This window comes from Saccoglossus kowalevskii, chromosome 5 (assembly GCF_978046115.1).
Source record: "Saccoglossus kowalevskii chromosome 5, keSacKowa6.1, whole genome shotgun sequence".
Classification (NCBI taxonomy): Eukaryota; Metazoa; Hemichordata; class Enteropneusta; family Harrimaniidae; genus Saccoglossus; species Saccoglossus kowalevskii.
This window is the reverse complement of record NC_140645.1, coordinates 38,363,819-38,387,947: the sequence shown is the minus strand read 5'-3', so window position 1 is coordinate 38,387,947 and position 24,129 is coordinate 38,363,819. Positions and strand designations below refer to the sequence as shown.

Here is a 24,129-nt window from a genome sequence, read left to right as displayed (position 1 = left end):
GTATGTACAGTTAGGTTTGATAACAGTGTACACTTACATTCTCAGTAACGTATGTACAGTTAGGTTTGATAACAATGTACACTTACATTCTCAGTAACGTATATACAGTTAGGTTTGATAACAATGTACACTTACATTCTCAGTAACGTACATACAGTTAGGTTTGATAACAGTGTACACTTACATTCTCAGTAACGTATATACAGTTAGGTTTGATAACAATGTACACTTACATTCTCAGTAACGTATATACAGTTAGGTTTGATAACAATGTACACTTACATTCTCAGTAACGTATATACAGTTAGGTTTGATAACAGTGTACACTTAAATTCTCAGTAACGTATATACAGTTAGGTTTGATAACAGTGTACACTTACATTCTCAGTAACGTATATACAGTTAGGTTTGATAACAATGTACACTTACATTCTCAGTAACGTATATACAGTTAGGTTTGATAACAATGTACACTTACATTCTCAGTAACGTACATACAGTTAGGTTTGATAACAGTGTACACTTACATTCTCAGTAACGTATATACAGTTAGGTTTGATAACAGTGTACACTTACATTCTCAGTAACGTATGTACAGTTAGGTTTGATAACAGTGTACACTTACATTCTCAGTAACTTATGTACAGTTAGGTTTGATAACAGTGTACACTTACATTCTCAGTCACGTATATACAGTTAGATTTTATAACAGTGTACACTTACATTCTCAGTAACGTATGTACAGTTTGGTTTGATAACAGTGTACACTTACATTCTCAGTCACGTAAATACAGTTAGATTTGATAACAGTGTACACTTATATTCTCAGTAATGTATGTACATTTAGGTTTGATAACAGTGTACACTTACATTCTCAGTGACGTATGTACAGTTAGGTTTGATAACAGTGCATACTTACAATCTCAGTAACGTATGTACAGTTAGGTTTGATAACAGTGTTCACTTACACTCTCAGTAACGTATATACAGTTAGATTTGATAACAGTGTACACTTACATTCTCAGTAACGTATATACAGTTAGATTTGATAACAGTGTACACTTACATTCTCAGTAACGTATGTACAGTTAGATTTGATAACAGTGTACACTTACATTCTCAGTAACGTATGTACAGTTAGGTTTGATAACAGTGTACACTTACATTCTCAGTAACGTATGTACAGTTAGGTTTGATAACAGTGTACACTTACATTCTCAGTAACGTATATACAGTTAGGTTTGATAACAATGTACACTTACATTCTCAGTAACGTATATACAGTTAGGTTTGATAACAGTGTACACTTACATTCTGAGTAACGTGTGTACAGTTAGGTTTGATAACAGTGTACACTTACATTCTCAGTAACGTATGTACAGTTAGATTTGATAACAGTGTACACTTACATTCTCAGTCACGTATATACAGTTAGATTTGATAACAGTGTATACTTACATTCTCAGTTACGTATATACAGTTAGATTTGATAACAGTGTACACATACATTCTGAGTAACGTATGTACAGTTAGGTTTGATAACAGTGTACACTTACATTCTCAGTCACGTATATACAGTTAGATTTGATAACAGTGTATACTTACATTCTCAGTCACGTATATACAGTTAGATTTGATAACAGTGTACACATACATTCTGAGTAACGTATGTACAGTTAGGTTTGATAACAGTGTACACTTACATTCTCAGTAACGTGTGTACAGTTAGGTTTGATAACAGTGTACACTTACATTCTCAGTAACGTATGTACAGTTAGGTTTGATAACAGTGTACACTTACATTGTCGATGACGAATCGACAGTTTAGCTTCCATTCACGCAGATTTTTGTGTGTATTTTTGGCTCAAATTCACGCTATTTGTGTGAGTGGTTTTAGTGAATGCGACGAATTCAACTGATTTGACTAATGTCTATAGGTTTCATGAGCTGTTATCCAATCATACATCGTTATTCGTATTAGGGCTTAATGTGGTCACGTGACAATGACGTAGCTTTGTTTCCCGTCTGCTACACTCAGACTCACTGCCTCGGTGCTTCTCTGTACGACCTGGAAGTGTAAACATACAACTGGGTAACAAATACGAGAACATAAATTTCATGCATTTCGCTTATTACAGGTGCGCTGCATTGTGTTATATCTACTGTAATAACTACATTGCGTTTTCTTTTATTTGTAGATAACCATGACTACAGTGGATTATACAACTCCGGGTTCTAGCGCTGCAGTAATAGCGGAAGACGATGGCCAGTACGATTACATGGATAACTTTACTTACTACGTTTCAGCTGGCGAGTTGGATAAGTTTCTCTACTCGCGTGCTGATACAATGATCGTGTGTGTTTTAATGCCGGCAGTGTTCATCATCGGATTCATCGGCAATGCCCTCACGGTTTACGTCTTTATGCGAGGTCGAGGGATGCAAAGTGTGACCAACCTCTTACTGGTTAACCTGGCGATAGCGGATATTATTTTCTTATTGGTTGTAGTGCCACCCAAATTGTACATGTATGCGTCGGCGTCAGTACCCCTTCTAAATGACTGGACGGCCCTGGGAAATGCCGGATGTAAAGCATTTAACTACCTGTCTGGTGTGACAATCGCCGTGTCTTGTATAACGATCATCATTCTTGCTTTGGAAAAATACCTTGCAATAAGATGGTATATCAAGTTTCGTGTATATCGAACTAAAAAAAATGTTGTGATAATATGCGTTGTGATATGGCTTTTCTGTCTAGTTTACATGATTCCAGAGTTGTGTTTTAAAGTAGCTACAGCCCATAAAATAGCTTGGCCAGAATTTCTTAGCAATCATACAGATTTGTCTACCACATTTACCCAATGCGGACAGTGCTTTGGCACCGACGGATGTCAATTCTATTCCGTGTATTACGTTATTGGACAATTTCTGTTCCTGTGTATGTTGCCCCTACTGGTTTGTGTCTACTTGTTGATACTGATGCGGTTAGTCCAAACCGAACGCTCCACCGGCAAATCGTTGACTGCCAAGGCATCGTATCGAGCCAAGAAACAACTTATCCGCATGTTGCTCGCAACAACGTTGGTGTTTTTGATCTGCATCGTTCCGTACCGAATGATAGCGCTGATAGTATTTTATCAAGATCACTTTTCATTGGACAATTTAGCAGTGTCGGTTTCCCTCAACGTATGTCGCACTATGACGTATATTAACTCGGCTGCAAATCCAATCATATACAATGTACTGTGTGACAAGTACCGTCAGGCCTTCAAGGAAACCCTTACAGCGTGCTTGCCCAAATCAGACGGCTACGAATGCCACAATGATGCGAATGGTATGGTTACCATGACTACGCTCTCGACACGCAGGGGAAGCCGAGGCAAAAAATGTGAAGGGTGAAGATTTACGGATAAAGAAGGAGTCTTCTGAACAGCGGCGTTTAGATAATATTAATAATACACTGTTGCTGTCGAATTATCTACTGTCATATGTAAAATGATTTGATTTTTGTTATAGACTGTGTTTTTCCAAGACATTTACCAACCCGGTTGAACCATGATATGAACATAGACCATGATGTAACAAGTAAGACGCCAGGATTGTTTTTAACTTTGACTAGCCAGCTTTCTTTTATTGTTTATGTTTATGGTAATCATATTTTGGTCAATATCCGTCTTTTTTTAAGAGGATGGACAGTTACAGAAGTATCCACTATTGAAAAACAGACGTTGTCAGTAGACCCTATGCCCTGTATATATGTTATATTTAACCCAGTATACACAAGTATCTTATTCTGTGTTACCTCGTCTGTTGAGATTTGTCATCAGTATATATTGTACAGTCAACCAAAGTGAGTACAATCCCCGCCGCCCTGCGTGGGAGAGCATTATCCTGTATGCTAATTCATTAGATGGATTTTAAAAACGATTGAATTCACGATTGTATTCACAACAACTACCCTGCCGTTGTATCTTACTCATTGTGTATAGGTGTATTCACAGCCCTATTGAGGTTGTAACTAACAACCAACCATATTGGTTTATCATTATCATCATCTTGGAAGGATATACAGACTCATGTAGGATTGCCATATTTACTGTCTATTCTCGGTATGCTCGTTTTCTGCGACATTCATTAATCCGCTTAGGTGAAATGAAAACAGCAGGGAGGTGTCTGTACATTTCATTTAACAATTTATTGAAATAGTTTAGACATTTTGACAACTGCATACCACGTTGGTAGAAAAATATGTACACAAATATACGATAATAACTCTTAGATATAAATAGAGGAATAAACTCTTTATTGTTTCAGAAAATGTCATGTTTTTTTGTTAATTAACGTATACTGGGTGAGATATGTGTAATACATCGTAATATTATACACCTATTTTCCCAGTCACAACTCATTGTTTTATATAATATTTCACATTCGCATATAAAGACGTATCTTTGCCGCATAGCTGTAATACAATTACTCAATGTATTCGCTGAATTGATGAGAACGGCTGTTTTATACAATGTTTTAATCAACTCGAACACTATATTATTTTTCTGCGTTAGTGATATATATTGACCAATAAATCTTTGGTGCTGTTGATAAATGTATATATTCGCACCTTTAATCTGTACAAAATATCGCCGCAAGGAGACACAATCATATGAAAACACGTATGTTTCTATATACGTATGTACATACGCATAGGTAATTGACTGCCGGAAAGGGTATTTCATCTAAAATGAATTTGTTTTTAAATTACCATCTACTTCTTAGCACATTAAACGGTCGCAGCAAAAAGTCAATAAAATAACGTAAAATAAGTCGTTTTTACTGTTGTAAATTGTTCGTCTTTCATTTACTACAATGCGTGCAGCTTCCTGTACCGGCCTTGGGTCACACAAACTAGTAATAGCTTTAATGGCACAAGGGTACAACATATGTCAGGCGAGATTTCACAGTCAGACAGCAACATGACTAGATTTTGCTTCTTTCTCTCTCTCTTTCTCACTCCCCCATTGCGTTTATTGTTTCTTACCACTATGGTTATATAAACCATATATATAAAGTTGGATAGTGGACGCGATAATGGCGAGAAAATGTGCGTTTAAGGTATATTATATATATATTTGCAGTTACCATTCTCTGATTACAATCACATTATCAGGTTTCAGTATGAACGTAATTTCCTGTTAGAACTACGGAGGAAATAATACAATGAACTTGGATGTTTGATAATGCTAATATATTGAAAGTTGTAGCTGGTTATCGTAGCCATGGATCGTTAGTGGACATTGACACTTCATCAGTGATTATATGGTAGTGAATAAGATATACAAACAAATATATAATTTATCGAATGAAAACGTGAATAAGCTACATTTTATTTTATATATTTTACAAAATTAGAGTTCTGTGTCAAAACATACTACTACCTACACGAATGTGTATTTTTAAAGCAATGTTTCAACATTGCACGTTTGTTTACGGTCTACCCGCTATGTCATATACGTGACGCATTGCACATATTAATGGTATATCATAAAAATAATAATGAAATCCCCGTAGTGGCATATAGCATTCGAAATCTATTTTACGCTCGCCTACGATTCACATACTAGCTGGCATAGGATAGACTTATCGTCGTTATAAAATACACTAGCGGTTGATGTGAATATATATTATTATCGATTAGGTATGAATTGTGAAATAATGGAAATACTTGCATTAGTAAATCTGCAGACACTAATCAGTGTTCTGTTGTGAGTCACTGTCCCACACTACGAAATCGACAATACATATGAAGTACATTGCAATGCAAATCATGCACGTCGTTCTCATAATAATAATTACACAGCACTCGTAAAAATGGTGTCTATCAAGTCACTGCATTAAAATAAGACAGCTTCGCAATCTAGAAAAAAAAAATATTAAAAAAAATCGGCTCAAGGTGCGCAATTGCAATTTTGTGTTATTACCCCATTACACAAGTGTGTTAAACACTCAGTGTAAACAGGTGATGAAGTGAAGTTATCACCGGATTTATATGCTCTCTCAATTTATTGTTCACATGGGGAATAGTATGTAATGTGTGTCAGACAAGGCATTTCGTTAACATAACTCAACCATAAACCGGGGCACACACCGTGACGCTTCTTTCTTTCTTTCTTTCTTTCTTTCTTTCTTTCTTTCTTTCTTTCTTTCTTTCTTTCTTTCTTTCTTTCTTTCTTTCTTTCTTTCTTTCTTTCTTTCTTTCTTTGAGCAGTAAAGGGTGAGTATATACTACAGTGATTTGAATCATCGATGTCGCAGAGGTAGACGTATGTAATAATATGATACTGGTGGCATTAAAGACCGCTAAATTGAAACAGCTGTGTATGTTATTGTTGCAGATAGATGCATACAGGCTATGTTCTAGCTTGGCAGTTATTAGTTCCAGACATATACTATCGCTAGGGTTCACTTTAGTAACTTAATAACACTATAGTGTTAGTACGAATAATGCAAGAACGCAAAAATAAATAAACCCACACTATTTTTAGTATCAAGGAAATGGGAAATGGGGGGATATTACTTAAAGAAGTTCAACTTAGATTAAACAAAACAACGAAGAGTGTATCACCATGTTTCAATTTCTATGCTCTGCGTCTATTGACGTAAAACAGTATATATTGAAGGTATATCGTATTAATAACAAAGAATTTGAATTTGATTTTCTAGTCCCAAAGATGTGCTAGCCCGAGGCTTGCACTGTATCTGTACGGTATTATAGAGTTGACTACTCATCTAAACTGGCACTGTGGGAAATCTATTATTGTTAAAAGCATGGTGTTAGAAAGTGGAGAAAGTTACAACATATATATGATCCACGTGTAGTTCTTTAACGTTAATAGACATGATGGAATATCCAACCCGATGTTATTAAAAGAACGGCAGCCATACATGATTCAAAGTTAACAGCGTCTTATTGTCGATAAATGTAAATAGCAATAGCATTATTAACATGTGTATACTGTGGATTTCCGTTATAATTACCGCTAATTATATTCCATCACATCGTTCGAATTCAGTATACATATATTGTGTTTTAGACTACTACATTACTTTCTGCGTCTCAAGGCTATACTCCAGGTTTATGACCAAGTGCTATTCTTTATTGCTTTTTACTGGCGGACCATTATTGACCTTCTACATCCGCTTAATGTGACTAATGAGCAGGAAGAAGAGTTAAAACGATGCATTTAAAGCCTATTCGTTACCCTTTTATTTCCACAATGTATCTTTAATTATGTAGGAATAACCGACTTTTATCCACAATATAATAATCACAGGGTACGGTAGTGCATTTGAGACTGAAGTGGGTAAGAGGTGGTCGTTATTAATGTGTCCGTGATGACAATTAATGCAATGTACACTCAATTTATTTAAAAGTGGCTCTCGCGATGGCGTGCAGCTCGTACAGCTCGTAAGATTGCGAACTTTAGTTTTTCCCTAACTGTATTGCCTCTTACAAGCAACCGAGGTTTCATTAAAAAACAGCGAGTAGATTTATGATGCGTTGCCGCCATGCATTCTTCTATTGGAGAAAATATTCCCTGTGACGTCATAACTGGCTCACTATATATAACATTAAAACAGTTAGCTACCATAAAGACATATTGTCCTACATATTGTCTTGGTGATGTTTTTCACACAATCCAAATAAAAATATCGCTATGGTTACTGAATTACGCACTTAAAATGGACAAAACGTCTACGAAAAAATAGTTTTGAGCTATTGACCCTTGATTGCCATGACAACATAGAGTGAACCAATCAAATATAAAAGTGGATATCGTTATTGTAATAAATAATAGTTATTTTTATCATGTATTGCTATAGCAACAATTCCCAATTTGTACATTTACATGTTTTCGCTTAGTTTTTTCCATTATTTCGTTCAGAAAAAATATAAATCTGACTTTAGTGTTCGAAGTATGTAAACAAATTTTGATACATTTTACGCGCCTATTGAATGTCCAAATTCACTATTCGATGTCGTGTCAGACAAACCGGAAGATTTGTACGTATATTGTTGACCATACCTTTATATTGTGCTGTTCACAAATGGCTACAGATTGTAGACGAAATGTTTCATGTATGCGTTCATGATTTAACTCAAAGCGCAAGAATGAAAGCTTCCCAACAAATTGGACTAAACGTACGTGCCTACTTGAAAGATTCGGTGACTTCAAGATTGAACTAACAATGGCCTAGACCGTAACCACATCCACCCCTGCATGGACATGCTTATGACCTTCACAGATACGTGATTCGTACAATTGGCGGTTTTCCCGTTCTCCTGTCAGGGGGTGTGTTGTTGACAGTCGAGATTCGTGCGTTTCCCTCATTTTTATTATCAATGGTGGTAGTCGATTCTTTATTCTCTGCACGTTGTTGCCATTCATGGCACGTAATCATGAGGTAGGTTCACTGTGTATACATCGGGTCTACTAATAAATGCGTGATCCAACGTCGTAAACCGCAGTAAGCCGGCTTGACAATTGAAAGACAATTTTACAAAAAAACGAACTCATATATTTCTAATGATGTACACAAATTTGGATTTCATGATGGCTTACACAGATACTTAGATCATGCCGACGCATCTATATCATGTCAAACATAATTTCTGCTGTAACAATACAACCAGCAGTGCCGTTTTGGATGAGGATTCGATAATGTATAGTAATAATGACATAACGCAATGTCCACACATAGACAACAGTATGTTGTATGGTATTGTGTGGTGTTTTTGTTTTTGTTGTTGTTTTGATATTGACAACAACTACACTGTTGATTTGGACTGAATCTCCACAAGAAAATCACTTAGTTGTTGTTATGCCTCGAGCATCTATCGATAAATCAATGGAGTCCAAGGATCAGGGAAATAATACATGTAGTTATTATTGCTTAGCTGCGCGTATATTCTGGTAACAGTACACTACCAGTATACTTATCATCACTCTTAAATACCAGGCCACATACACAAATAACAGAAGGTAAAATGATAACAGAAAACATTTCAATCGAACACTGACGAGCCGTGAAAAATAAGCATGACGTAAATGCGTTGGGAATGTATAAAATGATATAAGTATATTATTATACATCTGACACCGGAAAAAAATATAAAACGCTCGTTCGAACATTCAAATTCTGTCTTATTTGGGGAAATTATGTCATTAACATTTTAACGCCTTTATTGACGTCACATTCGTACACTTTCCTTTGTTAGAATCAGTGAGCGTGACAGCGCAAAACGTTTTCCATTGTCATTTCTGACTGGTATCTTTCGTTAAAATATCAGGGAAAAGACGTATAACTACAAGCTTATCACGAGAAAAAAATGTGTATAATAATAAGGTTACACGAGAACACCGAAAAGTATATTATCAGGCAGTGCGGGATTGCCATCGACCTCTTATACGCGTTAGACGATATGATCGCCGAACTGAATAATTTGCGGTCTTCTCCTGATAACCTCATATTAGACACAGAGCAATAAATTCCTTTTTTGAAACATTGACTGTGAATCATAGCACCTACTATAATTTCGAGTGCGAATTTGTATTCAACAATTCAACTAATATCGCTAAACAATATATTGCAAAAGAGATAACAGAACCTACAACTCCCACGCAGATCTGTGTTGTTATTGAAGCACGGTCTGATACCTACTTTATTCCCACCTCTACAAGTATCATTATTCAAAGCATGAAATGTAAAGTGAAACGCAGAGTCTTACATGGTTGGGAATGTTCAACGGACTTGTAAAGTTCACCGATAGATGCACTTCATTGAACACAACAAACCATTAATATAACAGCCATACATGAAGGACAAAATACATTTGACACAGTGCATACAATGTAAGTGTCGATAACTCACAAGAAATTTCAAAAGCGTACCCCGCCTCGCATGACACAGATCTGACGAGTTTATGGTTTGACGCCATGCGTCTGCTGCTACAAAACAATAAACTATTACAATGTAAAACGCAGCACGGCGATTAAAGCTCTTATAGCAATATCATTATTGATGCCACTATTTATTGCTTTGTACTATGTAAATACAAAATGACATCACATTTACTGTGCATCGTAAATTAACAGCTTTTATATAACTATTCTTGCTCATCAAAACATTACAACTAGAGCCAAGATGGGCGTCTCTTTCTGAATATTCTAACAAACACAATCTATAACTCTATAACCTTAGTCTGAATAGTGATCCTTAATTTCCACATTGTTGTCATTCATGCTTTTATTGCACCCTTTAATTACGTTTATCGATCATTTTGTTTTTACAGATTTTATTGTGTTACCACATAACCATTTCCTGTTTTTGACCAGACATTCTTATAAAGCGATAATTAAAAGACATTAACTACGTTGTACAAAGATCAGTAAAATAATTATATGTTACATAACACAATAAAAACTGTGATTCTTCCTTTATTAGCACACATTCAATTATTTCACAAAAACAAAATATTCAAAGGCCGATGTTTTCCCGTTTCGATAGCTAATGAATGGATTGAGCAACGAAATCTCGCTAATGCTGCCTTTGGTATTTGTGATTCAGTGGAATAAAGAAAAAAATAATATTAAGAACTTAAATGTTGGGTAAAAAGTCTGTTCCTCTTTGGTGATAAGTGTTACAACTATAACAGGATTTTCTACCTGTTGTTCAAACCATGCAAAGACAGAACCATGCATCATTAACATATCCTTGATTTTTGTGGCCCGGCATGTTATATCTGCTTCGTCTAGTCTCTTTAATATTTCGTAACATATGTTCGGGTACCGAGAGGGCTCATGAACATGATCCCTAGTCAATATGACAGTTTTATATGTTTTTTATATGTAAAACAAATTGGAAGTCATCGCAATCTCCCACAATTGCTTCAGTGTTCAAACTGAACTCAACACAGAGGGCTCATGGGACCCATAGAAACACACAATATGAAATCTCGTATCCACAAATTCCATCTCCATGACACAGTACACAGAGGTTACGAAAGATAGAATTGTTGCTGATTTTTATCATGGGTCCGTCTAGTTTGCGTAAGAGATAGAGAATGCGTTTAAACCCCTGACATTTCAAAGTATTCCTTCAATTAGAATGCCAGTTTAAACACACACAAACACAAATTTAACATATTAATCATTATATAACGCGATACATTGAAATTAATGTATTACATTTTAGAATTCTATGCTATTATGCAATGTTTGTACCCCATACAAATAACATGTTAGTACAATATTACAATACAACAAAACACTTTGACAAATTTGAAATTGACACATAGCAACATGATATGAACAGTTATTGTGTGGCATATTTCACATGCGAGTATTTTATAATTACACTAGCTAAATTACTCCTGCCAGAGAAATCTCGTGCCTGCGCAAACGGTGACAGGATTTTAATTATGTCACACGCTTAATGTTTCAGCGGCAGAATTACGTAGCCGGACGCTAAACAATGTTGTCTGATTACTGTTTGTAGTTTGCTATGGGACTCTTAGTATTTATTATTAATTGTCTGTTTTCTGAAATATTCCGACATACATTGAACGAAATTTTTTGTACATTCCTCTCAAGCGACTGTGGGCAGTACATATACGTATCTGTAGCAGACGACATGATACGTAATTAAATCATATACTACCTAATACAGTGACGTCATATAGTCCTCGTTCGGCCTGAAGAAAACGGCTGCCAGCGGAGTAATGTATGGTCTAGCGACGTAAATCTTAGAGAAAACAACATCAAACCGATCGTTTTTTCACGGTGTCCGTTCTGGTGAGTTTTTAATATACAGATTATCGATTGGAGACAGATTTGATAACAATTTTAAAGACGCCAAATGTATAAGAAATAACTACAATTGCGTTACATCGATTAAAGACCGACACAAGAAGAGATATGGACATATGCAGCGGACATGTAAGTTTTTCCAATGAAATGCATACGATTGTTATATTTTTAGAATATGCGATCCTTTTTTCAGACACCATAGACAAACCACAGCAGTCCTTTAATTAGTCGGTCTTTGTTTCCGTCATTACCTGAAAAGTGAATGCTTTCAAAGAAGTAGTCGAATTCTGCTAAGCCAGCCAAACAGAATTACATCCACAATACATAACGCACGCGATATTAATTAACTGTGTGATTCGTGTTCATGGAGTGACAGGTAACAACCTTTTAGCGATCCTAGTTGAATGCTGAAACTAATTTATTGTCATCCACGAAAAAGAATGTACATGAATTACAATTTGCAGGAGTATATAGCAAAAATGAATAGCCTAGCCGTAAATCAATGTACGGGTTACTCAAATCCTAATTACATCACTAGGTAGCTGAAGGCAAAGATCGTACAGTCTACTAGATTGGCATCCAGCTCGACTGACGTAAAGCACATATATTTAAACTTATGAAGAGCGTAAGCATGCTATAAACTACTGTCCGTGGATCATCGAGACTTCATTGTAGACGATGATGAATGCACTGTTTGTATAAGTGACATTACGATATAAATTGGTGAACGGTAAATCGTTTTCATAGTCTCATATATTTTTGTGCAAATTGCCAAGAAATTAATAAGGAAAGTAGTTATTGCTTTTTCAGACGTCATACGTATGAGGCTCTATGAATCATATTATGAACTCCCGTTATTGATGTCAGTTCAGAGGTAGGAAGGAAATTATAAGATGGTATCGGCGTGACTGTTATACACTTCATTTTTTATTAGAAGCGCATGGGTTTGGATTATTAACATTTGCATTGAAATTAAGACGACAATCAAGGATCGTGCACTTTTATTTTAGAACTGTTGCTTTTATATTATTATTATCTACTACCAATATCACAGCACTCCCACAATGCATCTCATTCAATAATTGGCAATGATGTGATTACAAAAAAAAAAACGCTCTATTGACTGTAATAACAGGAAACCGTACACGTAAGAAGTAAACATGTAGTACGAAATAACATTTCCGCTGCGTATGTGAAACTTTATCAATATTATATGTTAGATGGAAATCCCGATATAATTGAGTATGATCACGTGCTCACTAAAGTCGAGCGTCTTAGACTGTTATTTTAAATAATTTAACTGTGGCGGAAAAGTGTCCGATTTCAATACAGGGGAAAGATATCACGCAAAGGGACTACTTGATATAATATAGTAACTTGGATATGATATTAATATCAATTGAACAGGCGTGCACGTTGTGAGCGTGTTACATAGGACCGAGGATTTATAAAATACTTAGATACTCAGACAATGTGATATGCGATTAAGATTCCATTTCAGCTCCATGTGCACGCCAATCGTACGTATTCTATCTAATGGTATAACAGAATGCAATGGACGCTTAGAAAAGTCATACTTGTCTTGTAAATCATAGTCATGGCAAAAAACCAGTGGTGTATATACCGAAATAATCTACTAATTTGTACCCAACTGTCGCTAATTTGAGAGTTTCAGCCAACCAAATTGTCGCCTTGAAAACGCGTAGCTCAATTTGTAGTAAATTCCAAAGTTGTTGCATGTTTTGACTTGTACATTATTTTATCGCTTATGCTGTTGTAACAGTTACAGCACCTATATCCCCGAATATTCTAGAACGCACCATGTCCAATAAACCATTACCTGGAATTTCTTTTTTTTTGGTATTTTAACGTTTAAGAATGTGCTTCACACATTTGATGATGCTCAATTGTAAAGATGAAAGAATATTCCAACGCCATCTCGCAGTGAACCCAAAAGACAGCCGCAATGCAAACGAAACGAGCGAGACTATCGACATAATTCAAAACACGCATAATACACACCGAGCAAACCTCCTCTTTCACAGACTCGATCATTAAAATTACTAGAAATGTATGCGATTTTGTGATCATCTCGCAATTCTCGTGACAAGTCAAGAACTTCATCTAATATCACACCAGTTGAATGCCATTATTTTATAAATTCTTGATCCAACATACTGTTGAAAAATGTAAATTCAAAGTTGTGAATAAATTCGAAATAATCGCTTCCAATATACTAAGCTACTCCATCTATCACGATTACGAGATTATACTAATGTAATTCATTTTCTATGCTAAATGCGTTATTTTACTGCGACTTGTTGGTGATTTATTGTGAATCCCAATGAAATTAATTGTCTGTGCAAAACCTTGAAGAAATTATTACTAAAAATTACGGGCAGATGTTCATGAAATGTTAAGATGAGATTGTGTGTGATGCAAAGACCAACCATTTAAATGTTGGTTAAAATTGAACCCGGTATACAAGAAAACAGTAATTTCGGGAATAATTTTTGCATTCATGGGATGGAATGTAATGGAATGTTCAAAGTAACTTGCAAAGGTAATGACTTCTTTGTATTTTCTGTTCTGTTTGTATGGCGAGACGTCCAATCAAATCCAGGACCATGCTGTATGTGTGATCATGACTTTTTGAATTTTCAAAATTGCTAGAAATGTCGCAATTCTTTCCACGTCACGTGTATCAATGGTAGCATTACTGAATTGACCGATATGTAATACATGCATACCCACCCACTTGATGAATCTCTTTTCAATTGAGCTAACATCATCACTTTGCGTTACAATATTCCCATACAAATGTATGTTACATCACATATGTACTCATTGTCACGCACGAGTTCTTCGCTCATTTATATATCAATGGAATTCACCATACGCTTGATCAACTGAGATGTGCACTTAAAAACAACCCGTCTGGTGTATTTGCTGTTTTCGATGACCACGATGGCAATGAAAGGAGCGGGTTGACCATATTTATGATATGATATGATATGATATGATATGATATGATATGATATGATATGATATGATATGATATGATATGATATGATATGATATGATATGATATGATATGATATGATATGATATGATATGATATGATATGATGGTTTATTACCCATATTATTCGTGCAAAATACAATTTTGAAATAGGAAAAATATAAATATATTTATATGTAAAAGGAATTTGTCAAATTCCTTTAAACACAAATAAATATACAATAATTTGAATATTTTGCGCTAAACTGAATAAGTAAATAGAACAAAATGCAGCCATATAGTATTTCATGACAATAATGTTTTTACAAAAGCGAAGAATATAATAAAGAAACAAAATAAAGTTACGTGGTGTATCCCGCCAATAGTAAATCCCTCAGTTTTTGTTTGAATATATGCTTTGATTGTGATCTTAATGTGCCAGGCAGACTGTTCCATAATTTAGTTCCTAAATACTAAATTGAACATTAGCCTATAGTTCTATTCATTTTTGGAACAAGTAAGTCACATCGGTGCCTTTGTGTGGTATTGTGACAGTGCTAAACGTACTTAAAGTTGTATGTTTACATAGAGTGTGAAAAATTACCATGTATAATATCATATACAAAACCACTAATTGAATATGTGCACAATTTAGGGAGGGACATCAAGAATTCTAAGTTGTTTGAAAATAGGTGCAGAATGGGCAGTAAAATCAGAGAAAGTTATCAAACTTGCAATCTGTTTTTGTGCTGTTATAATGTTTTTCAAATTTGTAGGATATGTGTAACCCCAGACTTCTAATCCATAAGTGATATGGGGTTCAATTAGTGTTTGGTATAACAACAGTAAAATATGTTGGGAAACATAATGTCGTAATTTCAGTAGGACGCCTATCTTTTTTTCAGATAAGATTAGTAATTTTTGTTATATGTTTTGCCCAATGTCAAATGTCTCTGAATTTCAATTCCCACGAAAGTTGCTATTTCAACCTTGTTCAATGGGGACATTTTTACAGACAATGACCCTACTACTCTAAATGATGTACGTTGGTCATTAATAATTTGTTTTTGAGCAATTTATTGTCGATTTATTTGCATCACACCAATCAACTACATTATTCAGATGATCATTACCAGTAGATAAACCTATGTCAGAACCTGATGGGAATGTGTGAAATAAATTTGAGTCGTCTGCAAATAACCTGTAGAATTTGGGAAGTCATTAATAGAAATCAAAAATAATGTTGGGCCAAGAATTGACCCTTGAGGGACACCACGTGATATAGAGAGAAGTGAAGAAGACATTCACTATGTTGAGAAACCTTATCGTGTCAGTATACCAGAAAGCCCATGTGTGAAAATAAAAACGCTACACAGCAGGTCTATTTAGGCAATGTGTTCTTATAGGCCACCGGATCCCAAGAGTTTACTCTCGGAATGTTAGACAGCATAATTGTATCGGATAACCAGGAAATACGTCAATCTTAAGGACTTTGATCACAACAACCATAATGGCCTTATAAATTTACTGGCCAACAACCTACTCTCAATACACCCGTGTTACGACCAATTCCAAAACTCTTATTGATCACATTATGTTTCACATAAAAAATGTTGCCTTTGTCGTACCTCTCCCTTATTTATGTTCCGAGAATGCAACAGTTCCAAATAAGTTCATACAAGTATGCAATTCTGCAGCTGGAAACGCCCGGACGTCGACGTCACTTATAATTTATTTTCCTTGGAGTATTATAAAGGTTTTTCCTGGCGTTAAGGACGCACAGACGTTAAGGACGCACAGACGTTAAGGACGCACAGAATTGCCCTCGATAACAATGCACCACTCACTAAAGAACGTGTAACGACCTCAAGAAACTCTCGAAGAATGACGACGTGATCAATGAAATTAAAAAGCGGGACTTTTTATAAAATCAAAGAAAGCTTAGAATGAGCTCCCGTGTGCTGAAGATATTTGAGGCATGAAGTACAAACAAGAAACACTGTATTAAAAGCAATATTGGAAGCACATCTTCAATACACATACAGAAAAAAGTGTGTTTATTGCATGCACGTTTATTGAAACATATCTTATTTTGACCACAGATTCGTCTTTGTCATTAATATTTATCTTAATAGAGCAAATACAGCATTTAAAAATACAACTGCAAGCAATGATCACACTGGTTCCATGTGGCTATGGTTCAACAATTATAAATATTTAATGAAATAATGATCATATAAGATGACTTAATATTTTGGTCATATATCTTGTAAGACAACATAATTACAGTTCCGGTTGCATATGTCTCGATTTGCAACAGTACTTAAGAAAAACACATGAAACAAATAACAAGTAATTAATATGCATGGACATTATCAAGCCTGAAGTAATCAGATCTGTGGATTATTCCCAGAATATCTATGAGTCAATATCAGTGGAATAGACACATAGCAGAGAGAACTTCGGAGGAAGGTCATGGTACTATCACGACGAGTTTCTTTAGAAAGAGTTGTTCGTACCAAGAACCGCATGACACAAAAATTAATAGTTTATATGATGTAATACAAATTTCAGTTACATTAATATAGTTAGCTGTAACTATCGTTCTTTTATCTACGATTGTTATTTTTAATAAAACATTTCCTGCGTCATTAGTGTGAAGTTTTAATGGTTATAGCCGAAATGTGGGCACTGAAGGCATGGCATATATGCTCTACACAGCAATTGTACATTAAATCACTTGCACGTGAAAAAATATGGCGGCTAGGCTGCGCAAATGTCTCCAGAGGGCGTCATATATTAAATGTCAATTTTGTCAAGCAAAACTCAGGTACAAGATTACAGTACAAGATAACCACTTACCGGATGTCCTGGGCGAAATGTCAAAGACGTTGCAGTCTTGAGAAACTTAGCCTCTCTCTGGCGGCCTCTCACTGATGATTTTACGTGTCTAATTTCAACAAAATGGCGTTCACTTGAAATGTGATGAAAGTGTTTCTTTAAACATTGGCGATAACTGATAGTCACATAACTTGATGGACAGCTTTAGGGAACATTGATGTGGCAGGCAGGTATTATAATAATGGGTTAGAACAATTTTAAAACTCCATGAATCAAAATTAGGAAAGATATGGATTTGGTTATGTAGGACGAAACTGTGGAAGAAATGATGACTATAGAAAAGTCTATGGGTCCCAAAAAATTGAAAAAAAAAATATCGAAGGAATAAATCAAAAATCAAGTAAAGAGTGACAAGGCTGCAGGCGTCGATGGCATACCGCCAAAAATCTGGAAGCACAGAGGTGCAACACTACACTGCACAACTCCTTGTGTGCTGCTGAGACGCTGTCATCATCATCGTCATCATCCTGTACAAGAACAAAGGGGTAAATTCAGACTGCTTAAACTGCAGGGGATAGCTCTTCTCTTCATCACAGGCACAAGAACCCTCTTAAACAGACTTATGCCTGCTATTGCAGAACATCACCTCCCAAAGAGTGTCGCATACGACTTGTTTACCACTTCCGTGTGACTGAGAATGGTCTAGAACCGTACTGTGTCTGGGTGGAATTTTTAGAAGTTGGTTGAATAGGTAATAGGACACTGTAGAAGGCAATAGAAGGTATTGGAACATTCTAGAAATTTGTAGTAAGTTCCAGACTCATTATGTATGCTGATGTAATGGTCTATTTATACACAGTGTGGGTATATATAGGGGAGTTGTTCAGCACTGAGATCAGATCGGAGATCTTGTTGAATTGTATTGGAGTTTAAGTATCTAGTTATTGGAGTAGTGGAGTTTTACCGCGTTATTGTACTTGATGTTTGCAGAGTATAATAATACCAGTACCAGTTGAAACCTCATCTGTTGGCTCCGTGTTCGTATTTTATGATCGCCGCCAGGAAAGTCTTTTTTTTACTGTTGCCATTTTGGTATTTGAACCATCACCAGTTGTACAGTTGTACAAAGAATCAATTTCAAATTACTTTTACTAGTGTATAAATCTTTGTATGGTTTTGCCCCAAATTATCTATGTGAATTAATCGAATTTTATGTACCGAGTCGTAGTTTAAGATCTGAATCGAAGTTTCTTATTAAAACTCGTCAGATGTGTAGTAAAAAGTCCAAGGTGTTATACAAAGACCGTGCTTTTGAAAATTTAGGTCCTAAACTTGTTAATGAATTACCTCTGTCTGTTCGTTCTAGTCCTTCAGTAGACATTTTTAAATCCAGACTGAAAACGCACTTATTTAAATGTGCTTTTAATATTTGACTGATTGTTTATTGTATCAGCGCCTTTGATCTTCATATGTTGGAATTGTTGCGCTTAATTAAATAGAGTTATTATTATTATTATTATTATTATCACAACTGTACTATACCAATTACGGTAATATTACGTTGCGTGTGACATCTGGGGGCTCGTCCGGGAACAGTGAAGACATATAGAAGACAACATGGCCAGCGAGATAAAAGATATGTTGAAACAAGAGTTGATGAAATGGGCGGATGAACTGGGAATGACTGGAGAAGACAAAAGGAAATTTATTTTGGAGCAATTGAGTTCTCAGCGGGCTGACAGATAAGCGGCGAGGGAAGAGAGAAAGGCAAAAATGGAAATAGAAGTAGAGGTGAGGAAAATGGAGATTGAGGAAAAAAAGGAAAAGTTACGTCTGGAAGCGGAAGCAAAACAGCGAGAAAAAGAAAGGGAGATTGAGGAAAGAAAGGAAAAGTTACGGCTGGAAGCCGAAGCAGGCGAAAAAGAGAAATTGCGAATGGAAGCAGAACAGCGAGAAAAGGAAAGGGAAGCAGAGGTAAGGAAAATGGAGATTGAGGAAAGAAAGGAAAAGTTACGGCTGGAAGCGGAAGCAGAACAGCGAGAAAAGGAAAGGAAGATTGAGGAAAGAAAGGAAAAGTTACGATTGGAAGCGCAAGAAAAGAAAAGAAAATTTGAGTTGAGGAAATTAGAGCTGCAAGCAGCAATGCCGGGGTTTCAACAGGCTGATTTTGGTGGTCAACGAAATGTGGTCAGTGATGCACAGTCACCAAAGTTGCCTGCATTTGTTGATGGTAAGGACGAACTTGATAGTTATTTATTGCGGTTTGAGAGGTTTGCAACGAATGCGAGTTGGCATAGAGATGGATGGGCCACAAAATTGAGTGCGCTGTTGACTGGTAAAGCAATGGAAGTATATTCCAGGATGTCCGACACTGATGCAGTTGACTATGATCGTGTGAAGGTGGCGCTGTTGACAAGATACGATTTTACAGAGGATGGGTACAGGAAGCGATTCCGTGAAATTAAACCTGAAAGTTCCGAGAGTCCTGACCAGTTAATTGTGCGGCTTAAGAATTATTTCGTTAAATGGGTTGAGTTGTCAGGCACTGCAGCGACATATGATGGTGTTACCGACTTGATGGGGAAGGAGCAGTTTGGTGCCTGTACAAAAGATCTTGCAGTTTATCTTAAAGAAAGAGCACCCAAAGATTTAGATGAGTTGGCAGTAATAGCAAAGCAGTACCTAGTGGCACATGGTCGACAGTTATCCACAAAGGACCAGGTGAGGCGTAACGATAATAAGACGGCCATTAGAAATACTGATGTGGGACAGGGTAGTAGTATCCGGTGTTATGTATGTCAGGGTGTTGGTCATCGAGCAGTACAATGTCCATCCCGCTTTACTGATGTCAACCATGACAAAGGTGGACAGTGCCTTCAGTGTGGTGCTATAGGACATATGGCTAAGTTCTGCCGTAGTGGACAACACAGGGGTCAAGAAAGAAAGAGTGTCAAACCCAGCACTACTACTGGTGCAGCTGCAGTGGTTAAAGAGGAGTCTAATATCAGTGCTAGCTGTGCTGTTCAAATTAACGGTGACGTGCCTAAAATGGTTGAGAAGGACCATTTGTTGTTAGCATCAGGGGAGCAGTTAAAGGTTGTGAATGGTGCATGTATGGAACGGAGTGGCGTTGTGGAGGACAGGACTTTGGCTGTGGGTCAAGGGAAGGTTGGTGACACAGTTGTGACCATGTTGAGAGACACTGGGTGTAATGTCATTATAGTCAAGAAGAGCTTGGTACCAGATGACCAGTATACAAAAAAGACTCCCCTGGCGGCGATGATAAAATACGAACACGGAGCCAACAGTTGAGGTTTCAACTGGTACTGGTATTATTATACTCTGCAAACATCAAGTACAATAACGCGGTAAAACTCCACTACTCCAATAACTAGATACTTAAACTCCAATACAATATAACGAGATCTCCGATCTGATCTCAGTGCTGAACAACTCCCCTATATATACCCACACTGTCTATAAATAGACCATTACATCAGCATACATAATAAGTCTGGAACTTACTACAAATTTCTAGAATGTTCCATTACCTTCTATTGTCTTCTACAGTGTCCTATTACCTATTCAACCAACTTCTAAAAATTCCACCCAGACACAGTACGGTTCTAGAACATTCTCAATCACACGGAAGTGGTAAACAAGTCGTATGCGACAAAGAGACACACATGGTCTTCATGTCAATTTTCTTCTTCTTCTTCTTCAGCATAATGCTTCAATGGGCCACAGATGCTACCAAGACACTAGAGCAACTCTTTCGGGAGTTACCTTTTGCCGATGATGCCACCCTTGTTCCCCCACACAAATACTGCCATTCTGCCAAGTTCTTTTGTCTTGAAGTCAGTTTGAAGAAGACAGAGGTTCTCCACCAGCCCGCTCCATGAAGCATATCGCGCACTCCAATTTAACATTGGCAAGAAAGATCTGTAAGCAGTACAGTAGTTTACCTACCTGGGGAACACCATCTCCTCTAATGCAAAAATTGACAAGAAGGTAAATAACAGATTGGCAGATTGTGCATTTGGCAGACTCTACAAACACCTGAATACGGCCACAAAAGCCAGCATTTACAGAGCCGCGGTACTGACTAGTCTCCTGTACGGTTCATACAGACACGACCTCGACTTTTAGAACCTTTCCATGTATCCGCTACATTCTCAACATCCACTGAAGTGACTATGTCACAAATGATGAAGGAGCGAAGATCACCAGTATCAAGGCCACGCTGATTAAAACACAGCTAGGCTGGGCAGGGCATGTCTGAACGGAGGGTCGTCGGCTTCCCAAGAGTTTTCTCTATGGTGAACTTTTCACTAGTCATCGTGATAGAGGAGCACCAAGGAAGAGATTCAAAGACTCTTTGAAGATTTCCCTGGGAATCCTGCCACATGGATCTCCGTCAGTGGGGCTTGGTAACACAACAATGTCAGTGGGGGAAGCGCGAAAGGGGGAAGAACGTAATAAGTAAATGACACAGGATACAGATCATCATTACAGTACAAGATTCGTCATTTTTCTGCAGCTGCTGAGACCGGGTGTGTCTGTTACCCATCGGCCTTGTCAGTCACCTACAACAAACATAGACAACGCCCTTGAATTTTCGTTCCCAAAGCCAAGCCATAGAGAGAGAGACACTGATTATATATACCTCATTATAATATTCTGTACTGCAGTATATAGGAACATCATTAATAGTGATTAATGTGATATGAACCTGGTTATTATAAAATAAATGGATAGTGATTGAGTTCAGAATACACCAAAACAATTATGAATCGTTAATATTCATTTTTTTTCCGCTATTTGCCGGATCGGCTAAACAACCAACCCACCACGAATTTTATCCACACATAAACATGCTTTGTCTGTCGTTTAACCATTAGCTTAAATATTAGGCTGCTTGGCCATGTCCTGTGATGAACATCAAGAACTGTTGGCTCTAACCCACGAGTCAGTGTGCCACAGACTCATTTACTGATAGATACAACTTTGGAGGAAATCTAGAGGAGGGTTCACAAGCGTTCGTGTTTGACGGGCCTTGGCGACACCGGAATAGCATATTAATTTGGCATGATGATATTCTCATGTCACACAGCTATGTAGTTCCAATCATACATAAAATATGCCACGTGTCAGCAATCGCACATGCAATATGCACTTAAAGTCAGAAGATAAAACGGTGACAGTAGAAAAAGCCGATAATTGCACAATAACGGTACCATTTCCCAGTACGTACATCACCCACGTCGATTACATATTAATTCACTCGTCCTTTGGTTCTATATTAACCATGTCAATTATTCCACTCTGATATACTAGATTATGCCTCATGCTAGCTGCTGTGTTATTGTTTCATTCTGACATACACGCAATTGGAAATAACTTGACAAGAGTTGCAAAAAGATTATTCAATATATATTTATGGAGATTACTTGATAGCGATCATGTTATGCACATTCATCAACTTTGTGTTGTGCTGTTAGTTGACTGTCTAATGAATTCTGGCGTGGAGCGTGCTGAACGTATCAGCTTTCCAATATCATTTCGCAATCAAGCTTCAAAAAAGAAATCGTAGAAATGCTGCCGATGTAATGAATGTATTAATTATATGAGCATGTTCATGATGTATGTTTTCCCAACTGAATAAAATGCGAGATCAATAATTACACATACAGGACGCAATGATTCATATCACTCACTATCATAGGTGTTTGTAAGCAGCTATTCGATTCATTCAAACTGGTTTGCTTTGAGTTTATTTTCACCGTGCAGAATTAATCATTGTGCATTTGGTATTTCTCTCTCGGGGAAAGATAACATCAACTTCACCACTTTAATTACGTTCTCAAAATAACCTGCTTCTTCCTGTGCAACGATTTACTCATTCACGCAACGGCTTAAATCCCGGTATGTAGTCGGTTCTGTTATGTTTAAATATTAAACTTTTTCTAGTAATACGACATCCAGGGAAATATATAGGGTTTCAATTCGAGTTACGTGTACTTTGACAGGTAAACTAGACGCATTTGTCAATATTGGACAGCACTGATCACTGTTTATATCATAGTAGATGTTAGTCTAATCAATGATTCGATACTTCCCTCACTGCAAAGAAACATCATATCATATTCCTCATAGTTCGGATTCACCAAAGAACTTTGTTGGCACCTTCGTTAACAGTAAAATGATACTCATAAAAACAGGGTGATTTGAAAATAATACTTCGAATCTGTATTTATAGTTCACTTTTCCCCGTAAGTGATTAAATAAGTGACACATTACACAACAAAATGTAGGTGCAAAATAATATTCTAATATAGCATAGGTACGCCATGTATCCATATAAACATAAAGAGTTTATACGGTGTTGTTTCACATTTACTGTAAACAAAATTCAGAAAACACAC

At 36.6% G+C, this 24,129-nt stretch overlaps 1 protein-coding gene across 3 annotated transcripts in view; it reads left to right on the top strand.

Moving 5' to 3' along the window:
* Positions 1-4,839, top strand: part of LOC102801161 (allatostatin-A receptor-like) — a 93,596-nt gene extending 88,757 nt beyond the window's left edge. For all 3 annotated transcript variants that reach the window (XM_006825973.3, XM_085499703.1, XM_078006497.2), the window contains one exon: positions 2,199-4,839. In XM_006825973.3, coding sequence (XP_006826036.1) covers positions 2,205-3,398 — 1,194 coding nt within the window. In that variant the 5' untranslated portion in view covers positions 2,199-2,204 and the 3' untranslated portion in view covers positions 3,399-4,839. The remainder of the gene's footprint in view (positions 1-2,198) is intronic.
* The last annotated feature ends 19,290 nt before the right edge of the window (positions 4,840-24,129 follow it).